At 35.5% G+C, this 18,780-nt stretch overlaps 1 protein-coding gene across 2 annotated transcripts in view; it reads right to left on the reverse strand.

Annotated features, from left to right (window-relative positions):
• The window catches only part of LOC126849779 (RNA-binding protein Musashi homolog Rbp6), a 590,853-nt gene that overhangs the window by 228,618 nt on the left and 343,455 nt on the right, over window positions 1-18,780 (reverse strand). For both annotated transcript variants that reach the window (XM_050592007.1, XM_050592006.1), the window contains exon 4: window positions 13,770-13,854. In XM_050592007.1, coding sequence (XP_050447964.1) covers window positions 13,770-13,854 — 85 coding nt within the window. The remainder of the gene's footprint in view (window positions 1-13,769; window positions 13,855-18,780) is intronic.

Here is an 18,780-nt window from a genome sequence, read left to right on the forward strand (position 1 = left end):
CCATCTGGTTGGCTCTTTACAACGACTGCAATTGAGCAGGAAGAAATATAAAAACAAATAGATAACGATTAAAAGTATGTTACAAGAAGAGTTATAAATATATATAATTAAATATATATTAACGAGAATTATAATACAATTATAAAAAATCGTGCAGATATCAAGTTATGTCAATGAAAGATACAAATGCATTATTACACAAATTATAAATTAAAATTATTTATAATCTCACATTGTTTAATAATAAAAAAGAAATTTAAACGACGAAAAATATAATATTTGAAATATTCCTAGAGATACCGCGCATCTGCTGACTAATATAAATAATAAAACAAAATTGCTCTAAAATATTGTAATTAAATTATAAAATGAAAAACCTGTGAAACTGCTATTTTTATTCTGCTATTTATTTTATATATTAGTTTATTAAGGAATAATCTTTAAAAAATAAAAATCTATTGTACAATGGAAAGCATAATGCATATGTCTCAATGTTTATCAAAGATAATCAAAATTGAATTATTTTAGACAAATTGCGCCGTCAATTCGCTGCTGGTCCGCTATGATTATTGCAAACTTTATCTTCAGCGAACAATGCAATCGTCCCTGGCAATTTTGCGCAAAATCAGAATCTCGTGCGCGCGGTCCAAGTTATTGAGGGGTCAAGTCATGGCTATCCCGGGGAAACGTTTTCGAGAAACTCTCGCCGCGGCTTAGACAAACGACAGCGACGACAACGAGAACGTTGCCGCCGCGACGAGGTCGGGACGAACAGTGACAAAACAATTAAGCAACTCATAACTGCCTGGCACAGGCGCTCTCCGGACACCGTTCTCTGCTCCGAGCTTGCGTCAAAGTGTCACAGGCAACGAGGTCTACCAGACCGAACCGAAATTGCAACTCGCGAGGGCGTGTGCAGCGGGCATAATAATATCCCTTCGCAAACTCACGCCATCGTCGCGGAAGAAGGTATCGTGGAAACTTTAGGAGAGTTTACCGAATGCTTTCGAAGCATCGACACGTTGCGTCGAAATTTCGCACGGATATGACAAACGTGATCTGAAGAAATTGAGATGAAAAAGGATTGGGACATACCATGCAGTAACCTATTCTTCCGAATAGTGAAATTTTTGTTGCTACGAATATTCTTATTAAAATATATATTTTAATATAAATATATATATTTCTAGATTTTTTTAGTTTTATATATTTTTATTTTTTAATATAAATATACATATATATATATATATATATATATATATATATATATATTTATATTAAAATTTATATATTAAAATAAATCATAAAAATATTTAAAAAAAAAAAAAGAACAAATTTTTAGCAAACATTCAATTTGAGATTCGATTGATAAAGGAATTGTAATCATATCCATGAGTACATCTAGTCGAAATAGATATCCGACGGTATCGTCTCGCGGATGAAATGATGCCAACAAATGCCGCACAAAGAGCAGCAAATGTTAGAAAGGAAAGAGAAAAAAAAAAAAAGAGAGAAAGAGTGAGCGCGCGCTGATGTTTCCCATTTCTATCGGGATATCTCAAGAGGAGCTTTTGTGCGGGACGAAGGAATTCGACGGGGTTAAATCGGGAGCGTGGTTGGCGGCGATGAAACGGTGGAGAAAACGGCGAGCCTTAGAGGAATTACCGAAAGCGTTTCATGCTCTTTCCTGCCGGCGACGTCGCTCGCTCGGCGCGTCAATGCTCTCGGGCGATAAAGTGCTTCTCTTTACGAAACCACCATCCGTCGCACAAGCGCGGCCAATCAGGCGACAATGGCTCGTAAATTCGAGCCAATCAGTGGGGAAGCCGAGACGTGACCGCGACCCACGGCGCGATATTGCTTATGAATTATTTAAGCGACCGGAACAACAACGCGTTCCCGTCTCGTCCACTTGTATTTTGATTCTGCAACGGAATATCTCGCGCCACGATAAGAATCCCGATTCAGTAGACGCGTCAAGATTTCTCAAGCACGATGAATGACCGTATATCAGACAACGTGCAATTAGTGCAATAGTAGCTTCTAATATAAATACATCAAATATTTTTTCGCAGTTATATGTACAAATTTTATTTAAAATGCGTGTTTTATAATTATTATTATTTATATCATAATCAATTGCGTAAACTTCGCGCGAGTATCAAATGAGATATTTTTAAGTCTTCAATTAAATGTGTTTTAATTTTAATATATTCCGAAATTTGAAACTAATATATATTTCTCTCTAACTATTGTCTGTAATATCTCAAAAATATTATTTCATATTGAAATAACTGTTTCCAGTTTTGTTTTTAGTATTGCTGTTTCAAGGATTACACAACTTCTTGTATACTAAATAACACACGGGCCGTATATTTACAAAATATAATCGCACAAAGTGTGAACTCGTAGAAAATACTAAAGATTGAAAAAGGAAAGCTTAAGTTCGAGCCAAGTATTCGTAACGATTTGGATGTTTGCAGGCAAGAAGGCGAACTATGCAATTAGCCGACAACTTGCAACTTCGATGATGGAGGATACACTTCCCCGTTTCCAACACGTTCCCCATTTCTCGACTGCCTAACCGCTTATTTCGTGGGAAAGCCTGCAGCCTCCTCTCGACTCTCGACCGTGGATTATTGCACATTGTCCGTGAGACACCGCCTGAGAACTCGCCATTGATTTTCTAACGATTACTTAAGACTTTCCGTCGCTCTTCGTTCTCCAACTTGTACAATGGATTATAATGTTTCTCTTTGGAAACTGTCGCCCTTCTATTTTCTGTACGCTATTAAATCCAACATTCCGACATTGGGGACCCAAGTCACTCGGCATCATTATATTAACTGTCAAAAGTAAGAGAGAACTTTACTTTTTCGACAATGGAATTGTGTCAAGTGGCACTTATTTCGAAGGCATAATAATGTTTGATAATAATTCTATACATCTTTTTGCCTCGCAACTTTGATATTTTTCCAGAAATTATACCGTTTTTTAATACACTACTTAAAAATATCTTACATTTGTTAATATCTACATTTGTATTATTCAACATTGTTCTGCTTTTAATGAGTCTCAGTCTCATTACACAAATTGGCGTAGCGAGATATCGTAGCGTGAAAATCCCTGGCAAAACCTTCCCTTCACTTCCGTGCGCCACTCTTCGTGCTGGAACTTTTATTCCACCCTCGCAGAGAAAGATCTTTCATCTACGTCGCGCGAGTCCGCTCCTCCTCGGCAGAGGAAGAGGCGGCCAACCGAGAGGTGAAAGCAAAACGCGCGATTCAGGAAGCTCGCGCGCATCGCTGATTACATTCGTAATTATTATGACGTGTTAATATGCGCGCGGCACAGCCGCACGACGAGCTCAATAGATCTCACCCCCCTGTATCTCCCATTTTGCGTACCTTCCGCGAGTCGAGCCGTGCCGTTGTTACACCCTTCCAGCAAAACATTCCCATCATCTCGACAGAGCTTTGTGCTCGGAATGCCTCGCACGCGTCTCGTCCTCCCCCTTCGTCGAGCGGTTCTCCCTTCGTACTTTCCATTTCGACGTCACGTTCCATCTTAAGCGATAACGCTTGCCTCGTAGTACCTTCGTCCGCGCCAGCATCCAGCACGCCTCGTTAACATCGTTCTCATCGATCTCGGCTGACCCTGACCTCACTTCGAACATGCCCGATAACCGGAAATTGATACGTTAAGGAAACAGACGTTGCCAATAACTTTAGTAAGATCGCGTGACGGAAATATCTTTAAGACATTTATTACTTATGCCTTATATATATCTTGGTGTATTCATTAATATTAATACTTATAAAATATTAGTATTAATATTAATGGATGTTTAACGTAATTTTATAAAGAATTTAATTGTCAGAAATATATATTACTTAAAAATATATTCTGTTATCTCCTCATACACAACATTAATTCATTTTAATAATAAAATGCATAATGCTTTATGCAATTGGTACACTTTAAAAATGTTTAATGCTTTTTGATATTACGAATCAGCTTCCTCGAGATATCGTCCGATTAAGCAAACATTTCCAGTTTGTCAGAAACCAAGGAATTCGCTTTTACAAAGGTTTTAAATGATAACACGCGAGTCTTTTCCCCTGTCATCTACTTTCCGGGGTGTGGAGCGAAGGGGATGTTCGAGATCCCTATATACGTTCGAAGGGGAGAGAAGACATGAAAGCAGAGAGGAACGGGGAGGGAGAAGAAAGCAAGGGAGAGGAGCATAGTTCTTGTGTGTACCGCATGAGAGTGGAGTTTTACGCGTGTTTAATCTGGAAATGGATCGCCTGAGAATGCGCCTCTATGAGGCGAGTTGAAGAGGCTGGGAGGGGAAACGGATGAAGAACGAGAGATAGATAGATAGAGAGAGAGAGAGAGAGAGAGAAAGAGAGCAAGAGAAACAGGTGAAATGGACTGTTTCGTCGTCTCTTCCTTTCCCTGCTGCCCTTATCCTCGTTTTTCCTCATCTTCGTGCTCTCCCTTTTGCCAAGTCGCATGACGCGAACTGGCCAGCAAACTCCTAGAAGCCACGAGGATTACTTCTTGCGATCGCGGTTCATTACGCAAATTACACATTTGTGCAGAATGTTGAAGAGAGGAGACAAAAATTTGAGGATGTGCACGCTGTGCAGTTCTCGAGATGAAAAGAAAAATAAGATCTCAATTAGTATATATTGTATATACTTTAGTTGCGATAATTTTTCATACTAAAAATTATCACAACTAAAGTTTTCTCAAATTTAAATCCATTTGAAAGTCGAGAAATGCTATCTTGCTAATTATTTACGTTCTTAAAGTTCCATACAAAGTCAAAAATCTCTTCAACTTGTAACATTTCTGCAATATCTTTTATTATATAATTTTTGCTAAACATACATTTAAGATTTTGCCAAGAGTTCATTACAAAAAATATGAAATATAGATTTCTCGTCAAACTTTTATCTTTGTTATATAACTGATCTTTATATGCATAAGTAATGTACGTCAACAATACCTAGTAATATATATTGAACAAATATATTGTCGAAAGATTACATAATTTAGGATGCGCAGTCAAGAATATAATTTCCAAAATGAGCAAGATTTATTCCTCGTAAAGTTCATAAATAGTGCAGCTTTCCGGAAAATAAATGATGAAACACATTATAATGTATACATATAGTAGTGCGCGTTATCATAAAAATTCCTTGTCCTCCTCTTGCTTTTTCTCTTTCTCTTTTAATCGCTTGTTATCGCAAATGAAAATTTTGCGCGTCATCACTAGCTCAAGTTGCGTTAAGAGATCGGCCAGAGAAACGCTTTTAGGGCATCGTCTTTGGCATTAAGAAACATGACACCGTCCTCTCTTAGGGTTGCGGAGAATGGACCATCATACGCATCTCGCTTTTCTTTCACGCAGCATCTCCGCCGCGGCCATTATTTTCGTAGATAGTCTTAAATTCTGTAGGCAAAGCTTTAGGCCAGATTGCTTTCAATAAATTGATATAACGCGTTTATTCCGTTCGTTTAACACATATCATCGTCCTTTATCTCGCTATTTTAATGTTGATTTAATAAGATCAAACATTGACAATCTCTGATGATATGTTTTATTTCAAACATCATCCTGCATCTGTTTCCGTTTGCGCTTAATCGCATCAGAATGATCTATCTCTACAATGGTTTTCTCAAAACGAGTGACAAATCGCGGACAGTGCGCGCTAATTTAACGGATAAAATGTGGCCGTCCTCGAAAGCCGTGGGTCACGTCGATAAACCGCGCACGGCCGCACAGAAGGCTTATATATTATACTAATTATTTATACTTCATGCACACCGGGGCAAAGAGGTACCTACGGCCTACAACGCGGTTTTACATTTACGATGTATCGTCGCATACAGCGTACACATCCTACAGACTCCCTCCATACGATTCAAGAGCGAAGGGAATATCGTGCTAACTTGGACCCTCAGAGTTATTTCACAATTCATTAATAATAAATAATAAAATAAAAATTTTAGAAACAGGAAGCAATAGAATAAAATATTTATTTGCATCTATAAATAATAATATCATCTAACTCTTTATTCAATAATATATTTAATATGATATGATTTTTTTACTAGACGCCATATTTTTCGTATTTATAATAAATATAACAAAATATAAAATAAATATATTGATAAAAGCAAATGATTTATTATCAAACTAATTATATATTATATGTGCATTTATGATTAAAGCTGATTCTTATTTAAAAATAATTTCTTAATACTTTTTTTATAACACCTCCATGACCTAAGAAAAAAATTATCTCAAATTTGATCAAACAAGCACTTAACTTTCGGCTCATCAATTGCCTCAAAATCTCGTTAAAGACATTGACGATCCATCAATCTTCACCAACGAGACAGATAACATCCGTTGAATCTTTAATGATCTCTCAAATGCAATTTTTCTTGCCTCATTGACGTTTGTTGGCGTTGATGCTTGTAAATTATAACAAGCCATTAAAAATTGATGGATTATGTCAGCCTCAATATCATATATTAAAACGAATTATGTAGATAAGGTCAATGAGATAGATTCGACATAAATATAACAACTAAATCACACAGAGAACATACAATATAAATGTGATCCTTATTGATTAAAATTAGAAACAAAAAAATAACAAATATATCTATGAAAACGCTAAATTGTAAAATTTCCATTTGTCTCTATTTTTTTGTAGAAAACTAGTATATCAAATCAAAATCTTTTTTGGTATACAGGAAGCGTAATGGACATTCTGTTTGTGTCACATACAAATTTGATAACCAGCTTCTAGTTAAACGCTGTACTCAATAAACATGACACATACAGCTGTAGTATAAAATGTTTGCTGTTAACGAAAGATATAGTATACCCCTTTTTTTTACATTTGTAATCCCCAGCAAGCTCGTTAAGGCTGTGAACGTGTGCGTAATATAAATTTGGCAGTTTTACATGAGTAAAGATAGATTCAATATTTCTATGACAATTATAAAGAATAACAGCTATATTAGCACAAATATATATATATATATATATAATTTTTCTGCCAAAAATGTTTTTCGTTTGAACAGCTGTTTGATTGAAAATTAAACTTACTGTTCCTTTGTGATTTATAACTACACTTTTTCTACAGATCTCTAATGCTGATTGTTCGACTGACAGCGATAGTTTATTTCTTGACAGGAAGAAGAAATTGAACGGAAAAGTTCTGCTGATGTTATGCGTCATTAACGAGATCACATTTCTTTGAAGCCGGAAATCAAAGGGCGAGGCATTGAAAGCCGCAAGGGTAGGCTTCTCGGTTATATTTGCGTCAGTTTGAGAAGGGAAACCTTCGAAAACGTTCCTAAAGCTCCCTTAAAGACATGAATACACAAACCGTGACAAATAATCGATCTACTTAAACTCGCCGCCATGCTGTGATACTTATAGGCATAATTACCTTTTATCGACATACTTCAGTAATTAAAATATATTCTATTGACATATTAATTGTATTATAGGTGTTAAAAAATATATAAGATTGTAACTTCATATTTTTAAAGTTTGATGAATATATTAATATATCAGTAATTCTTTTAATTATCAACAAAAATTCCCGAAATATATCCTATATATTAAATGTAGTTCAACAGTAAATTTTGTAATAGAAATGATATAATTAATCAAACTTTCTTTCGATTATTTATTTTTAGTGTATTAAAAATTTTATATTTTCATGAAAGTGTATCGTGTAAATTAAAAAAAAAAAAAACATGATTACATTTATGTACACACCTATTATAAATTTCGCAATAACAAAAGATAGGAATCGTTACAATAAATTACGTGAGAAAACATCTTTTATTTTTGCAGTCTTTCAACTCTTTTCGTAGATAGTTCAGCTACATGAATTCACTATCCCGCTCCTTGATTTCTCTGTCTGTGATATATGGGATTTTTTTTTATTTCCCGTTCCTTCCGCAACTGTCTGATGTAGGTGCCCCAGTTTCGACTTATATTCATGCCGGCTGTACTCCGTATATCCAACGCAAAGGGCGAGTGAGTTAAGCCGTTAGTAACAGATGCCGCAACCCGGCTGTATCGGTTTAATTCGTTAGCGCGATAACCAGAACTTTCCCGGCGACTCGACGGGATGCGTCTTCATAAACCGCGGGCCATAAACTTTCCCGAATTACGATTACAAAGTGACTAATCCCCTTTCCGCTTCCCTGCCTTCTAATTACATTTGTGTTTCCCAAGGAATCCCGAGTCTTCTTAGGAGATGTGAATCAACACTCTCGAGCGAAATCTTAATAAGCCACATAATACTAACATTGCAAACTCTTTAAACTGCAACTTTTTTTTTTGCGTGTTTAAATTCATATAACAGATTGACTTAATGTGCTAATGATGAACAATCTGAAAAAGTATTTGGAGTAATACAACTTGGATTGTAGTTTAATGATTTCTGTTAAACTTCAAAATCTATCATTTTAAAAGTTATAATAAATAAATGACGTTTTTTTGGACATTATAAATGTTCCAAGCAAATAAATACATTGAAAACTGTTTACATTATAAAGATATCAAATAAATCAAAGTAATATAAAATGAGTAATAAAAAAAGATATATATTCCTGTTAGCACAAAAGATGATATAAGAAAAAAATGCAAATGAAAAATTTTTTCAGATATTATGCATGTACGATGACATGGATAACTCGAGAGAGTGAATAGAGAGACGAGATAAGAAGCGATAAGATGGACGGTTTGTATTTCAAATTTAAAAGCATTCGACAATGGACGCTTCTCATATTGTTGATTCACCCGAGAAAGAGAGAGAGAGAGAGAGAGAGAGAGAAAAGTGTGCAGAAAGGAGTTAGCCGAAGAGAACAGTAACTGAGAACAAGGAAAGAGATAGCACAGAGTTTTGTGAGGGACTGCAGACAATTTCCGCAGGGCTTAGTGGCTTCGGGCTGTCAAAATAAATTATTCCGTGGATGAGCGACGCTGCTTATTTTTCAGCGTTTTTCGAACTACCGGTTGAAGCGCACACGAGACATTTAAGAAGTATCGATTCAGAAAGAAAATGTAAAGGGATAAAAAAAGTCAGAGAAAGAAAAAGAAGAGAGAGAAACTGAAAATCAAATTTTATTATATTTTAGGTAAGACTCTTTTAGGAACCCAATATTAAAAAGAAATACCGGTCTCTGTGCTATAAAATATATAGAATATAATAAATTATATATATGTATATAGTAAGTTAAAAATCTATAAAAAAACCTGCAAGAAAAAATTGCAAAAACCTGTCTAAACACAAGCTAACGTAATACTCGATATTTAATCGCTTCCAATCTTTTATATATTTGAAATAAAAAAAGAAGACTGATTTTACTCTATCGTGCTCCATTCCAATCTAAGTCATTAAAAAAATTGATATTATTGTGAACATGTAATTATGATATTAAAAAATATCGATTTCTGATATCTTTATGAAAAAGCTTAACTACATTACGACTACATTGCAATCAGGATTTGTGAGAATTTCAATTTCTATAAGTATAATAAACTACATTCCCAGATAAATATCGGAAAACCACATTTCAAAATTATATAGATTTTAGTTAATTCTCGACAGAATGTATATATTTTAATACATATAGTTTCGCCAGAATTTTATTTCCCCGATAACTTTTCAATAAAAATATATGCTTTTACTTTCTTGTCACTTGATCTAATGTAATATTTCTTCGAAATTGATAACAAATCAGCGCGTTTTATTAGAAATGTATAAATAAAATATTTGAATAACAAAAATTGAAAAATATTAAATATGATGTGTGTCCAGATGAAAGAAAAATCGACTTCACATTTATTGGAGAAATTATAGTCGAAAGAAAATAAACTATCGTTTAGTATATTTTATATCAAAAATGTTCTTGATATAATAAAATCGATATCTTTTCAAAAGAGTTAAAACGCATTCTTCTTTAAACAGGAAAGGAAGTAGGAGGATGAGGGAAAGGACAGATTCGTCTGCCACGTGCTCTCATACGATACATCTCTAAAGCCGTCGAGAGGTCTGAAGGTATCCAGGAATGCGGGCCATGCCGAGCTCTAAAGAGCTTCAAAAATTTTGCATGCATCTATCCTTAAAGATTTCTTCCTTCTCACGATTTCCTTCTTAGATCTCATCACTCGCATCCGTATTCTTCGTATTATTTCAAAAATCATTTTTATATATATCATGTACATACATATCTCTCTCTCTCTCTCTCTCTCTCTCTCTCTCTCTCTCTCTCTCTCTCTGCACTTATATCATAAGATAGAATCTCATTAAATACTTAGAATTTATATTCAAAAGTGTATTTCTTGATATAAGAAATTCGAAATGTATATTTTTTTAGTCTTCATATAAAATATTTTTCCTGCAATATAATACTTCTAATTAAAAACTATATTTTCATATATAAATTATTTGATGAATTATTATGAGTTTTTCTTAAAAATTCTCATTAGTCTTTTTATTTTTGATAATTTGTTAATTTAAATAAAATATTTTGGCAAAGACAAAATAAATTTTCTAATCTCATCTAAAAATTACAAACTTATTATATAAAGAAGACTTGCTTGAAATATATCAAAGAATAAAATATCGTTATTTATATGCATTTTTAAAATGTAAATTTCTGATTCTCACTTTTAATTCATACTGTATTGTAATAATAATTAAATTTTCCTCTAAAAAAATTCGTGCTGTATACAGTTTTATATAGCAAAGAAAATCTGCGCTCTACTGATCTGTGAGAGAATGGAGAATAGCTCTGGACCCCGTATATTACGTGCGCCAGAATTATGGACGAAACATGCGCGAGTACAGCCGATTTAGCTACTTCCGCTACGCCTGTCAAGATCAAACGGTACGCAAACGAGGACGCGCACGTTCGGCCTGCGCATTTTTTTAATCAGCATCCGGCCCGATTAAGCGGAATCTGCTGGCTATTCTCATGGTCGATCAGCATTGTGCCGTAGCAAGTGCTTACGCGGCACGTTGCAAAATCATTGTCCATGTCAGGCGGAGAGAAACGTCTGGCATATCGACCCGCAAAATTGCTCTCGTGTGAGCTAGCCTGCGCTGATTTTCCATAATGTTATATAATCGCAATGACGTCCGACTCGCGTTCGTGGAAACATTTCTCCTCGCTGATTTCGTCGGAATATTTTCATCTTTCAATCCGTACATATTTAATAAACTATGTCATTTTAAGATATTTGTATCTCTTCTCTGCGCACAAATATATTCATATATAATTTATAAAAAATTTAACATAATTTAATTAAAATTATGTGTCTTATGTGTCATCTCCGATTAACGAGACGAGTATTATTACTATTCGCTTATAGATATATCATAATTACAATTCCGATTCAGATTTCAAGTAATATTTCTGTTCTATTCTCTGGGAAATTTTATACACATAAAATGAGAAGCACAAAGCAAGAGAAACTATATTCTCGTGACAACTACACTTACCGGTAGAATATACCGCGTGTTTCGCTCTTGTCCCACTTTATTTATATTCGCGTGTTAGCGCAAGTTAAGAGTCCCCCGGTTCGTTAACGAGGGCGGGGGCGAAGGCCGCGCTAATTAATGCGGCGAAACTTGTCAGCGAATCAAAGCAACGGGCGCGCTTCCGCGCGTTTGCATTCCTTGTACGTTCTCACTTCTCCCTTTTTCCTCAGAGAAAGAGAGCGAGAGAGCGAGAGAGAAAGAGAGAGGAAGGAAGGAAGGAAGGCAGATAGAGTGCTAGAGGGTGAGGACATCTCATCCCTTAAGAGGGAGCCTTAATAGGATGCGCCGGCGGTTGCCCTATACGCGCGATATTCTCTTCCCGCTATCGGGAAGGTGTTAGCTTCCGGATCCGTGCATTCGCAATTTGCATTAGCCGGAGCGAATTACGCAAAATTTATGCGAGCCGAGGATACGGACGGAGTTGCCTCTCGCTTAAGCGTATTCGGGGCCACTTAGGCGGCTGCCCTGGCGCGCTCGAGTCGTTCTACTTATGGCACAGTGGACAGCTAATGTCCGCAACTATTTCTCTCGCCATACAGCCCGCTCGCCGTCTTACGATATTATTCTACGAGTATTGTCTTGCTTTGTCGAGGGAGAGAGAGAGAGAGAGAGAGAGAGATAATAAGAGGCGCGTTTGCCAAACGACTACGTCGACCTACGATTAATCGCCGCACCGTCGGCATTGTTCTGTGCTCGCTACTGTTGTAAGGTATCCCTTAGCAAAAGATGAAAATCGATAGAGAGAGATATATTTTCGATGAACAGGAGGAAAAAAAAATTTTATATGTAGATAGAAAGTCAATCTCAGTAGCGCAGTTTTAAAAATTGCTTAATATTGGAAATTTTTACGGCGTTGTGTAATTATCACTTTTAAATATGAGACATGAAAGATTTATAACAGAATTGGAATTAGTCATTATTTTAGCGCAATTTATATCTCTTGAATTACAATAGATTTAATCGAATTTAATAATAAACGAGCATCGCGTTTTGAATATATAACTACAATTTATTAGAGCAGAAAATGATTTTATTGTAATATCGGCAGATTTTCGATATTGATAAACTTAAAAATGTAAATCTCTTTATTATCATATTTGATTTGTCTTGTTACAATTAAATAGTTTCAAAAATTAAATATCAAAACTACTATATCAGGCAAACAGTCAGAAGAATTTTCAACTTAGTCCGCGTAATAAGTTTCTTTGCACTAAAAATATAATTTAAATCTTAAATATAAATTAAAACGATAAAAAATAATATGATAAAAAAATTATGATTTATTTGAATTTTATTTTAAATCCTTCGTGTCTCACATAAGCGACATTGCAGTGAAATGAAATTGTTTCAAAAATTTAAAATTAAAAATATTTAAATTAATAAATGACAATGACAAATTAATAAATCACGGCAAAATATAATATTACAAAACAGATTTATTATTTTGAAAAAATAATAAATTAATTTCTATTATTTACTCCTTTTTCGGATCACTCATTAAAGACAACATTTCGTTAATAGCCAAACTAACTATTTATACAATTATAAAATACAGATGATGAATGTGATATGCTCAGGCTGTAGCGAACGAGACGAAACAACGTTTGACGCTAAATTAATGAAGTTTCAAACGCGAATAAAATTTTGCTGCCGGAATCGATGTTGGGGATACATCCCGGTCCGAAATATACCTATGAACTGCAGTTACCAATCGGTTTGATCGACTCGTGGCATGCTCTTTCAATTACCTCGGAATGGCAGCTCCGACCGGACGTGAAAATTAATTGCTCGCGTGACGCATATTCGATCAAAGCACGCACAATTCGTATTTTTTTTTTTTCTTTTAACCATACTTTTTCACAGAACGAGACGATTCTTGCACCTTTCGCGGTAAGTATTGCGCTTGTGATCGTCGAGAATCTCGCAACGAAGAGAAATTGCTTTTTCTAGTATCAAGGCGAACTATATAACCGATATTCTCGGCACGTCTCATATATAGGATAATAAATAATTTTATATGTTTCAAAAATCATTAAATATTATAAAAGTACTACAAAAGAATTGCTAGATAATTTTGAATACAGTTTAAATTCACATTTAATAGTAGAAAAGTAAAAAATCTTAATTTTAGATTTGATGACACTATTAAAATTAATCTAGTAAATTGCTACTTACTTTCTTGCCGTCCAGCTCGTGATTGCCTTGTGCCAGCACTTTGTCTACGCTGGCAGGATCTGCGAATGTGATGAACCCAAAACCCCTGTAAACAAACAAAAAGGAAATGTTTAAATGTGCTTATCGAGTATAAATGTGTGCTCGTCGCTCGATATTAATGAAGCAAGCAGGTGCTCATAGTAATGGTATTTCCATCATGAATGCGTACAAAGGTAGAAACTGCATGCTGCAATTGAATAAATTGCGAGATACATATCTCAATGTAGCACATACATCAAAGCGCACGATTGTAAAAAAAAAAAAAAATATAAGTCAAAAGCGTAATACATTTCCGTATTAATTAATTCTCGTAAATTGCGAGATACGATAGTATTAATTCTCTGAATAAGGCAATTTTCGCTTTTTTTTATATCCGTGATTAAAAGTAGTCATTAACGTAATTCATCAATGTCGGTTTTTTAGTCCGTAAAATTGAAAATTATCCGAAACGATTGGAACTTTGAAATATTTCACGAAATGCATCAATTTTATTTATTACAAACTTATTCATAACAAAAAAAAAATTAACATTGAGTTAATCTTTCGCTTTATTGTTGACAGTGAAATAAACATTTAATATATTGAAACTTATTATTTATTTATATAGTTGTACGATAAATAAAAATTTTTTAATTTAACAAAAATTTTATAATGACATTTCTTATATAAATAAAAATATTAGACACAAGAGTAGCTAATAATTTTTCAGAGACCTATGCAAATTCGAAAGAGCCGTCGGCGACACTGGAAACTGAAAGATTAAAGGGAAACGAATATCGGGCCCCGCTACGGCCCGTTATAACATAAATTTCACGCGGGACACGGTGTACACACGGATATATTAAAAGACAGTTCGACGCCGTGAGCTAAGGGGGTGGCTGCCGTCGGCTGATCCACGAACAGGGGATGAGTGATACGACGATACGAGGGAATGCAACGCGTCGAGGGCCGGACGCAAAGCGGTTTGCATTTTTCATGCCGGGGCCACCCCGGCAGTTATTGAAAATATTTACATGTTATTTATGGGGCACACATGCTTCAAGAACCAAACGCGCCACCGTGCTACCCGCTTTCACCCACCCTCTCTCCCCTTCGCCAGCCCATACTCTCTTCCACCTTTCGCGCAAACCCCTTTTCCGCTTCTTTTCCTCTTCGACTGCCTCCCTTTTTCTGTTTTGAGGAATGGCACGTTACACCGTTGCTCCTTTTCTCTCTTTCTCTTTCTCTCTTACTCATCTCCTTCATCCGCTCACGAATCTCCTCCGAAACCTGCCGGCAACGTCTCGAGAATTTTACAAAACGTTTCACGCCTCTCTCACTGCTTCCGCTTCCTTCTCACAGACAAAACAACACGAATACTCGTATGGATTGAATTTTTGATGGAGCCGACCCCTCCGGGCCCTCGACCCATACCCTTCAATCCAGCCATCACCTCTTTCCTTCGCGTCTATGATGCTCGGCAATACTACTCGTGCATCTATCTAGTGCGAACTGCGTGAAAGCGTCGCGATGACTTCCTCTTTCTATATCGATTTCTTCAAAAAGCACGCGATACGATTTCCAACAAAGTTGAAAAGGGTGCACGTAAGAAGAATGGAGAAGTAACGATGCATGCATTACATACATATACAAAATTGAAAGGTAAAAATCTCAGCGCGGTTGTTATTCCGCATCGGTGAAGTTCAAAAAAATGTACAATACAAAGCTATATATTTCTAGCGTAACATTGAGTAAACCTAATTTCACTCCTTGTTCACTTTATAAGAGAGAATCTTGCAGCGATATTATATAATTAACAGAAGAAAAAGAGTGAATAAAAATGTACACAATTTTTTATTAAAAAAAAAATTATTAAACGCTATACTTTTAACAGCTTCTTCATTTTCAGCTTTAATTTTATAAATACAAATTTTCTAATAAAGTTATTACAAATTTACAACCCTGTTACAAACCAAAATTTGCAAGCAATCTTTCATTTAAGAATCGCCTTGACAATTTAAGGTTTATTAATTTTTCCTTAATATTAAACATCGAGAGAGATTGTGATTCCACTTTTGTATTTCCTAATATTAAATATATCTTTTTTAAACAATTGTTTAAAATTGTTTAAACAATTAAATATAAATGACAAAGCACTGTATGCGACTCACTCAGAATGTCCATGAAGCCAGTGTTACTGAGCTCGTGGATTCGCTCATGCGGCTACAACAATATACCGAATTTTGGGAGATTTTCGCGCAACGCACAATCGCGGCAAACGAACAGCCGCTGAATCGGCAGTCGTCCAATCAGCATTAAAACGCCAAACAACACGAGCGAGAACACCGCGGGCGGCTCGCATTTACATACAACGAAACGACGAGGCTGTCCGCACGTTCTCTCACTCCCACTCTCTTTTTGTCTCTATCACGCTCTTCTCTTTTACGACATCGCGTTTATGACGGTGTACACGAAAATCATGAACACCGGCCTCGGAAAATCACGCGAATAATTCATTCGTTTTCCACCCAACATCGCACCGGAATTTAATTAGAACTCGCGGATCGCCAATTATCATTGGGATAGTATAGATTGATCAATTGAACAATGATAACATAATCTATTGTGTGCAGCAAAAACAAGATGTTTACGCTTTTTTATCAAAATTCTCCATCATAAACAATATTTTTGTTTTTATCTATTTTTATACGAAATAAAAAAATTTATAAAGAAACATATATTTATCGTAGCATTTTATACATTTATTTTCAAATATATTTTATTGTTAGATAAACTAAAAAATAATGATTTTACATCAAGAGATTTAAATTGTCAAATTTTTCCCAGAAATTCATCAAACAGGAATATTGTTGAAATCTACAATATTAAAAAAAAAAATTAATTGATAGATATTTCTCTTAATATAACGCTGCAATATAATATTCATTTCCAAACTCTAAGAGATCCGTTTTTTATTTACGACAATGATTTGCCTGAATGATGAAAGAAATCGTATCACGGCGAATCACGAATCTTATGACGATATATCAGAAAAGTCGAGAACCACTCCAGAGTTATCTCTAGGATAAAGGAAGGGATCCATCTGGCGGACCCATCGCACCATCGAAACCCCGTGCACCGCGCCACTTGTCACCCCCCTCGGCCATTGTACGTGAATAATCTATAAAAGGCTGAGTAGAGAAGGATGGCGGCTGACGTGTCCCTTGTCTACTTGAGCACGGCTTCCACGATCCTCTACTTTTCATCCTGCTCCTCATCCTCCACCTCCTACTCGCCCTCTGCCGCTCGACCATCGTCTCTTCTCTCTTCTCATCCTTACTCTATCTTCTCCCCCTCCTCCCTCACCCCTCGCCGACGCTCTCGTCGCCCTTTTCGCCTACCTTCCCATCCCGTCGTTCCAGCTACGGAAGAGTGTCACGCCGGGCTGACGCGGTGCATTTGTTTGTCACGGCTTCTCTTGCTCCACCGCAGCAGAGGAGAGAAGAGAGCCTTTCCGGCCATACGCGGGAGTATCCCAGACACGTGTTGCGAGAAAAAATCCCGGCCGAAATCAGTTCAAAATAACGCAGCGCATCGCAAAGTTCTTTACTTGTAATTTAAGAATTTTCGACAAAGTAAAAGTTTAAGCATAAGAGACAGTTTATCGATTATTCACAGCTCCTTTTCTCGGGAATTGAAGGCTTCGATATAATAAAGAGATAACTCCAAGATGTAATTTCAAAGACTAATTGTAAGTCTACAATTTGTAAAGATAATTATCTATTATTTTCCGTATTCACAAATGTAACATAAGTCAAATTACAAATGTAAAATATATATTATGAATATTTTAGATGTAAAATAAATTATTAAAACGAAGTTCCCCGAAGCAATTTAAAGGTTTTTTTTTTCAATTTTTTCACGTTAGAGTAAAAATACTCTAATTTTATTAGAGTAAAAATACTCCAATTTCATTAGAGTATTTTTTAATCAATTGTTTTTCCTTAAACATTCTAATAAAAGAATTATTTACCTTAAAACTCAAAATAGATTCATAATAAACCTTTTTAGAAGAAATATGTATAATAAATTATTTTCTCTACTAAAATATATGTACATATAAATAAATACATTAAAAAAAAAATAAAATCATTAACTTGATTAAATGCGCTTCGTTGCTTATAATTTCTTTAGTTACAAACACTTAAATATTCAAGTTAATTAAAAATAAGTTAAATCCAACGTATTTGACTTATAAATATTTAAATATTTCAATTAAGAAATTGTAACCAACTAAATACATTTTTAAAATCAAATTAACAACTTTTCACCAATGTAATTATAAAATTATAGTATATTCAAAACAATAATCGTAGTTGCACGAGCAATAGTAACTTGTCATAAAACTTAAAGAAAATATAAACTTGTCAAGAAATGTATCATCACATTTTTAATTGATCCTACAAACTAAATATTTTTTTTTTTTTTACATAGAGAGAAGTCGCAGCATTAATTTTAATAATATCCCTGCGTGCCTGTATATACACACAGCGCAGCTATTGTAATACAACGAGCACGATTCTACCATGCACTGCGAATAAGATGTGTCAGGCATAAGAGGGAAAATAATAAAATGCAAAGTAAATCAGCTCAACACAGCACGCGCACGCATACCTTTACCCTCGTATCGCGACGAAAGGCCACACTTGCAGTACGAGAATTTACCGCAAGGTAAAGGATAAGGGTACGACCTGCCGGGGAGGAGGACGCCAGTGTATTAGGTGTATTTATGTAGGCGGTCTCATTGCGCGCAAACTTACTGTAAGTACCGGCAGTTACTTAGCCCGACAGTTTCTGCTATTGCAGTCGGCTGCGATATACCTGGCTCGGGCCGGTGTAGCTTCGTAGCTGAAGCCAGTTACAGACCCGGTTTCGGAGGGATAAGAGCGAGCGCGCTATCCCACGCGCATTCCACCATCGCCAAGATGAGAGT

This window comes from Cataglyphis hispanica, chromosome 5 (genome assembly GCF_021464435.1).
Source record: "Cataglyphis hispanica isolate Lineage 1 chromosome 5, ULB_Chis1_1.0, whole genome shotgun sequence".
NCBI lineage: Eukaryota > Metazoa > Arthropoda > Insecta > Hymenoptera > Formicidae > Cataglyphis > Cataglyphis hispanica.